We start from the raw sequence: 7,361 nt of genomic DNA on the forward strand, positions 1-7,361 counted from the left end.
TTACAGCCTCTCGCTGTGTTTCTGTTCAAGCAGACATTTTAAAGTAGTATAATAAAAGTACATAAACAGTGTTGCTTCCCTGAGCTGCTTTGGAGAGAATAAATAGGCTGCATAGTGTTGTCAGAAGGGGGCGCTGTGAGCTGTAATAACCAGAACACAAGCAGTAAATCCACTTGTTTGTCAGATGCTAAAAAAACAAAACCTTAAAGACGAAGAAATCAAGCAAAGCTGGTCCGTCTACAGAGAATAATGAGAGAAAAGTCAGGAGATGTTTCTGTGATGATTCTTTAATGTCAGCTGTTTTATTCATGTTGGACGTTTCAGATCATTTTCGATAAGTCGGACTTTCCAGCTGGTCACAGTGCTGCTGTATCAGTCCCACAGTCTGCCACGACAAAATGCTTCATTTACATTTTTTGCAGGAACGTCAATCAACTAATCTGTAAAACAGTGTCTCGACTGTTTGACTGAAAAAACAACAACATAATGACATAAACCAGGCTGGGGAGTGTCGTCAGAAGGTGGCGCTAGAGGCTGTGTTAGCTGGAATAAACAGAGCGGACAAAGACAAAACAAAACGTGTTTGCCAGGCGCTAAAAAACCTCAAAAATAAGAGACAAGCGTTATTTTGTGGAGAATGTCGGCTGTGGTTTTCAGAAAAGTTTTTCTGTCGCTCATGAGGCTGATTGACTGTTTAGAAAACGACAGGCGACGTCTCAGGAGAGCAGAAAAACTTTTTTGTGACATTGACAACATTTTGTTGCTGATGTGATTCTTTGAAATAAAGAACGCTGCACAAACACAGGTGGCGAAAGTCAGCATGATCCTTGACGTGTACCTGAAGCTACCTTCGGCTGTCTGTCTGTCCTCCATCCACCCCGAGCTCCTCCTGAAAACAACTCGATTTTTCCTGATGTGTTTCTTTAAAAACGCAGCGACCTGCTGCAGGTGTTACAACCTCACAGGTTCACTGGCCAATAGAAAAGCTTCGTCACATGATGTCAGACCCCTGTGTGACATCATCATGACATCACAGAGCCGGCAGCGTGTCTGCAGCGTGCATGTTTCTGTGTGTGCGCAGCCTGGAGGCGGGGCTAACCTTGACTGACAGCGTGGTTGCCGTGGCGACCTTCAGCTGATCAGGTTTCTGTGAGAGTTGGACTTTCTGCGTCTCCTCTCTCCTCCTTTCATCCCTCCTTTCTCCTGGCTGCCTCCTCTCCTCCCCCTCTGTTGTCTCGCTGTTGGTTTCAGTCTTTGCATTATAATTTCTCTCTTTCAGAGCTGCGAGGACGCCGAGGTAGGCTCCAACTCTCTTCCTGTTTCACACTCTGACTCTGAGGCTGAACCCAGACCAGCTGGAAGCGTCTGAGCAGCTTCGTCCTTTAGGTTCTCACTGATCCCGGTTCTCGGCTCATTGTTCAGAGGCAGCAGAACCTGCGCCGGCTCATGTTTAGTCCTGTTGGTTTTCACTGTGTCTCTTCCAGCTCTGGTTCTGCTCATAGAAAGTGGAAAAGTCTGGAGGCCTTTGTCAGTGTTTCTGTTGCAGCGATTCAGCTCATGTTTCGTTATATTTAGTCAAATGAAGCAGCAGAAGTGTGAGCAGAGAATCCCTGATGTTCAGACCAGCGTCAGCGTCTGAACTGTGTTTAGGTCACAGAAGAACTCTGAAGTCTGGACGAGTGTCTGATGTGTTCTGCTCTGATGTTTGTTAAAAATCTTCTAACAGGTTTGAACTTTTACAGAAACAAGTGTAATGTCAGTGATCATGAAAACTCCGTTCTTAGCCTGTATTAGTTTATATTTGGAAACTAAATCAGTCAAACTGTCGCCGGTTCTGAAGGAAACTAAAATCAGACGGCGTTTAAAGGGAGTTCTGAACTGCGGTTCTTTTTTATTTCACAGGTTTCTTTTGTATTTTAAAAATGAGTCAAATGAAACACAGCAGAGTTGGATGAGACGCTGTGTGAAGACTCGTGTTCTACTTCATATGATCTAGATTCAGATGTTTGTCGTTGGAAACAGGTTGTTTTGGGGTTTTTTTACATTTTTTACATCGTAATGATAAAATAAAACAGCTGCTAATGATGAGCTGATTATTTGTATTATAACATTAATCGACCACATTTAAAGGTAGTTTGATTGTTTTTATTCAAGCAGAATTTACTGGACATTTAAAAACGGTTCATTCCAGTTTCTTAGTTTTTGGTGCCGGTGTTTCTGGACCAGAACAAAGCTGTCACATCAGTTCTACCTGCAGGATTCCTGGAGAACCACACTGCTGCTAGAACGTCATCCAGACACCGAAGATGTAAAGACGTCCATTGGTTCAGGTTTAAATATGACATCACACAGTCTTTGAGCTCCGATTGGTCGAGTTCGGGCTCGTCAGGATGCAGCATCAGTTTCAATCCACCGGTTTTCATTTTCACACAAAGACAAGAAAAAACGTCCCCAGAAGCTCGTGGACCAGATGAAACACGGAACTGCTCTCCGACTGACGCTGTGGTTTCATAGAGCTGCTGGAGGGATTTACTTCAACAGCTCATTACTGTCCAGCCGACTGCAGTTCTCAGAAAAATAAAGGTGGAACCAATGGTGGTTCTTCACTGTGATGCTGTAGAAGAACCATTGTTAGTAAAAGGTTCTTTAAAGAGAGGTCTCAGATGTTGTTCCAGGGACCTGCTGCCGTCACCATCCTCATCTTTTCTCGCTCCTCTCAGCTCTCGGTGCTTTTCAAGCTTCTCAGGTTCCTTCTTCTTGACATTGCTGCCTTCTGCTGTTCATCAACGCCGGCGATCAGCCGCCACTTGATCCTTCTGGGTTTGGACACAGGATCTGCAGGATTCCTCCATTTCCATCCTGGACTTCCAGCCCAGAGTGTGTCAGCTGCTGTTCTGTTCTGTGGGTCGACCGGCCTCTGCTGATCTTGGGATTCCTCTGTTCTGTCTTTTAGATCAGCTTTTCCAGCCACTGCTGTGTTTTCTCAACATTATATAGGTATAGGTATAACCCTATCATCAGATGAGCCCCGTCCTGATGTCCTTCCAGCCTGGACAGTAGCTCTGACGCTCTGACTGGGAGATGCAGTTTGTTCAGTGTGTGTTGAAGCCGTTTGTTCTGCAGCAGAAAATGATGGAACATGTTTAGAACGGGGCTGCAAGGTGGCGCAGTTGGTAGCACTGTTGCCTCGCAGCAAGAAGGTCGCCGGTTCGCGTCCCGGTGGGGGGCACCGGGATCTTCCTGCGTGGAGTCTCCGGGTTCTCCCCGTGCAGCGTGGGTTCTCTCCGGGTTCTCCGGCTTCCTCCCACAGTCCAGAAACATGCTGAGGTTAATTGGTGATTGTAAATTGTCCGTAGGTGTGAATGTGAGTGTGCTTGGTTGTCTGTCTCTAAGTGTAGCCCTGTGATAGACTGGTTACCTGTCCAGGTGAACCTGCCTTCACCCTGAGTCGGCTGGGAGAGACTCCAGCCCCCCCGCGACCCTAGTGAGGATTAAGCGGAGTATAGAAAATGGATGGATGGATGTTTAGAACGTGGTGTGAATGAAGGAGGCGTTCTATCAGTGTTTGTGCTGAGTCGTGTCTGTCCGATCTGCTGACTCATTGTCCTCTGGACGTCCTCACCTGCCTCTAGTGTCACCTGACAGACTGAGCAGAGTCAGACTCGCTCTGAAGTCATGACAGCTGCAGTTTATGGAGGCAGACGGCTGCGGTGCATGATGGGAAATGTCTGGGTCTCACCTGATCTAACAGCTGATTGGTTCAGATGCTGACTCAACAAGATGAGAGAAAAGAGACGTGACTGGTGAGATGCTGAAGGTTTGGTGGATGTTTGTCCTACAGAAGCTGAAGAGACTCACATCAAACACTGTAGATCATAAATACAGTCACAGTAACATTTAGTTCTGGTCTGTCCGGGTGGTCCTGGTTTCTTTCTGCTGTATCAGTGACGGGTTTGGGCTCCTGGTTTATGAAAGCCTGATCTGGAGCTGAGCTGCAGCGTTTTAATATTCTGTCAGAGTTTAAACCATCAGAGACGAAAAACAAACTCAGACAACGTTTTATTTAATCACTGTTCCTTTTAATATATTTTTTTGGGCTTTTGCCTTTATGTAGAGCAGTGGAGAGAGACAGGAAAGGGGGGAGAAGAGTGAGGGAGAGACCTGCAGCAAAGGGTCGTGAGCGGGATTCGAACTCACAACCGCTGCGTGGGGGACCGTAGCCCCTGTTCATGGGTCGCCCGCTCAACCAGGTGAGCTATACGGGCGCCCCGCACTGTTTCTGTAAGTTCCTGTTCAGACTGAAGGAAAGGACCTGATCTGGTCCGATTCAGTCGGACCCGGTCCCTGAAGCCAACAGAGTGACCTCTGACACATTATGGATGAACTTTCAGCTGTTCTTTATGATAAAAACTTTTCATCTTGTTAGACCCAGTTCTTTTGTTGAAACAGCTCCAAGAAATAGTCAGAGGAGAGTTCAGGTCTCAGGTTAAACAGTTTGTTCAGGTCACAGGTAAAGTTTTGCTGGATTCAGACAGACAGAGAACACTCTCATGTCCAGCTGAACTGAGTTTTTTCTGTATCAGGTTCCAGATGTGTTCTTGGGCCGGGCCTGCCCCGAACATAGACAAGACTCGTACGCTACTGAGTTTAACTGGCCAGTTACCGATGGCGTGGACAGCCATACCTGTTCTGTGTTCTGTCCACGTCCTTGATATTTGGTGAGCAGCATGTGTGGATGTTGTTGGTGCAGCGTGTAGCTAAAGCAACAATCCTGTCTGATAGAACAGAGGAGCCTGAACCTGAGAGGAGCTTGGACCTGCTGCCCAGAGTTCTTCTCTGTAAAACCATGATGTTACTGAATGTTTAAAAGATCCTGAAAAAGCCTTCATCTGAAGAACAGTTCATGTTCCACCTGCAGGGAACCAGGGAGGGTTCTGCTACTGGACTAGAAGGTGCTCCAACTTTCATGATGCTCTCCACAGGAACAGCAGACTGGATCAATCAGCAGCCATCGACCCGTTCTGAGTCACTTCTGGCTCATGTTGAGTCGTTTCTAAGCAAGCAGCGGTTTGTAGATTCACATGAACTGAGTTTGTAGACTGCAGATCCATGTCTGACCTTCTGTGTTTGGTTCTTCAGGTTCTGCTGCCCAAACTCCTGCTGAACATCAGACCTCATGAGCCTTCATCAGAACTCGGTGGGTTCTGCACAAAGATCAATAATCAATGAGTGATCATTACCTCCTGATGCGTGATGTTCCTTCAGTCCAGTGAATCCTGACGTGGTTCTGTTTGATTCTGTTGATTCTGTTGCTTCATGTGTCTGGTGACGTTCAGATGATCAGCTGTGACTCATGTTGACCAGAAGTTCTTCTCTACAGGAACATCAGAGGATCGTTCTGCTTCATTTAGTTCATCCTGACGTCAGCCTGCCTCCAATAAATGACGTGTGAACAGTGAACTCTCACAGAACCTCTGAAGGTTCTGCATGTCACGGTCCAAGACCTTTTTATAAAAATAATTTTCCAACAATTTCTGTCCTTTTATTTTATGGTTTTGAGTAATTTATGACAAATTTAGTTGTTTTTAGACAACTTTTGTTCATTTCTGAGGATTTTTTAGAATTCATTTTGACCTACTTTCTGTCATTTTTGACCATTTTGAGTCATTAATGACTTTAATTAATGTTTCTGAGTCAATGTGGACTCTGTTCGATCATTATGGACCCGTCTTCTGTGACTTTGGACATTCGCTCATCTTTTCCTGCAACATTCACTCATTTTGACCAGTTTTGTTTGTAACAGATTTGAGTCCTTTGGGACACTTTCTGACTAGTTTACAACCATTCTGGATAAATCTGATTTCATTTAAGTTTGAGTCACACATTGAGGCCGAGAGCATCTAAAGGACTAAAGTATGAAGATGTTCTCTGATCTGACCGTGTGCTGCAGGTTCCTCTCTGTTCTCCATCAGTTTGAGTTTAATTTGAATCAGGTTCCTCTCTGCAGCCTCCTCGCTGCCTCAGGGATGAAGAAGACGAGGATCTCAACAAAGCGTTTGATGTTCCAGGTTTTCAGCAGATCCTTAGTCCTGCAGCTCGCAACCCGCCGGAGAAACACCGGGTTCTAGATGAGCAGGACATCGAAGGTGAGACATTAAATGGGTTCCAGACGTTCTCAGAAAAACCCCATCGGTTCTTCAAGCGGTTCTTTGATGAAATGGGGTTCCAGGAAGTTCTCCTGGAGAACATGAAGACGATTTCCGGGGTTCCTAAGATCCATAAGCCTCAACATTATTTATTTGTGTGGGTTCCATCATCTTTGATGATGTTCTAAAGGTAGATGGTTCCTAAAGTTCCTGCTTGTTGACTTGTGGACAGCACGGGGTTCCATTAAAGGCTTCTGGGAGATTTTGATAAGGTTCTCTAAAGCAGCTCTTGTGGTCTCTAAAAAGGGTCTAGCATTGATTATTTATGGATGAGTAGTGAAATGGCCTCCACCCGGGGGTTCTGTCAGAATAACTCCCGGTTCTCCGGCTGCAGAACATCGTCACTCCTCCCTCCACGTCCATCATCCTCTTTCGAAGCCGCTCAGCGACAGCAGGAGGAAGAGAGCCAATGAGGGGAGGAGGGAGGACAGACGAGGCTCCGCCCCCAGCACCGCAGCCACCATAGAAGAAGATGAGGAGGAGACGTTCACCGACGGAGAGGAAGGCTGGACCGCCAGGTGAGTCGCACCTGTCCTGGCTCACCTGTGCATATGATTAGCTGGATTTGAACCTGTGACTCCTCCCTCTCACAGTGACACGCCCACCTTCTTATCCAGTCATGTTGGCCTCTCGCCTGGCTACACCATGACGACAGGCCTTGCCCCTGACGACGCTGACGAGGCTGAAACTCTGGCGTCTGTCGACCTGGACGGCATCAAGAGTGAGTACGCTGCTTCAGGTTCACTGCAGAACCTTTATCACAGGAAACGTTTACACAGAACCTTTAGCTTCACTTAACGTACAGTTTACAAACTACATGTAGCTGTACTCGACGTCCAACTTTAAATGTTTTATGTGTCCACAGATCGAAGTCTTAGCTTTAAACTCTCCTGTGATGCTTTACGTGTGACTTCATGTATAATTTTACACTTTGGTTTCAGATTCAGATTCAGATAGAACTTGACTGATCCCTTTGGTACCTCAGGGAACCTGTTGTTCTAGAAACAGCACAACACCGACAGAGACAGCAGCACACATCGGTTAAGAAAAAGCAGCAGTAGACAAGGAAAGAAACTGTTGGATAGGACAGCAGCACGGTGTGATAACAGTAATAATATAATACTACTACTAATAATAATAATAATAGGGCTGCAG

At 46.1% G+C, this 7,361-nt stretch overlaps 1 protein-coding gene across 1 annotated transcript in view; it reads left to right on the forward strand.

The window, feature by feature from the left end:
* Positions 1–2,663: 2,663 nt before the first annotated feature.
* Positions 2,664–7,361, forward strand: part of slc4a2a (solute carrier family 4 member 2a) — a gene marked incomplete at its 3' end in the record, with an annotated part of 16,486 nt that continues 11,788 nt past the window's right edge. The window contains exons 1-5 of the mRNA XM_008301749.1: positions 2,664–2,726; positions 5,140–5,197; positions 5,994–6,146; positions 6,541–6,724; positions 6,800–6,927. Of these exons, the coding sequence (XP_008299971.1) occupies positions 2,664–2,726; positions 5,140–5,197; positions 5,994–6,146; positions 6,541–6,724; positions 6,800–6,927 (586 nt within the window). The remainder of the gene's footprint in view (positions 2,727–5,139; positions 5,198–5,993; positions 6,147–6,540; positions 6,725–6,799; positions 6,928–7,361) is intronic.

The sequence above is a fragment of the Stegastes partitus genome, unplaced genomic scaffold, assembly GCF_000690725.1.
Source record: "Stegastes partitus isolate 25-593 unplaced genomic scaffold, Stegastes_partitus-1.0.2 Scaffold1705, whole genome shotgun sequence".
In the NCBI taxonomy this organism is placed as follows: domain Eukaryota; kingdom Metazoa; phylum Chordata; class Actinopteri; family Pomacentridae; genus Stegastes; species Stegastes partitus.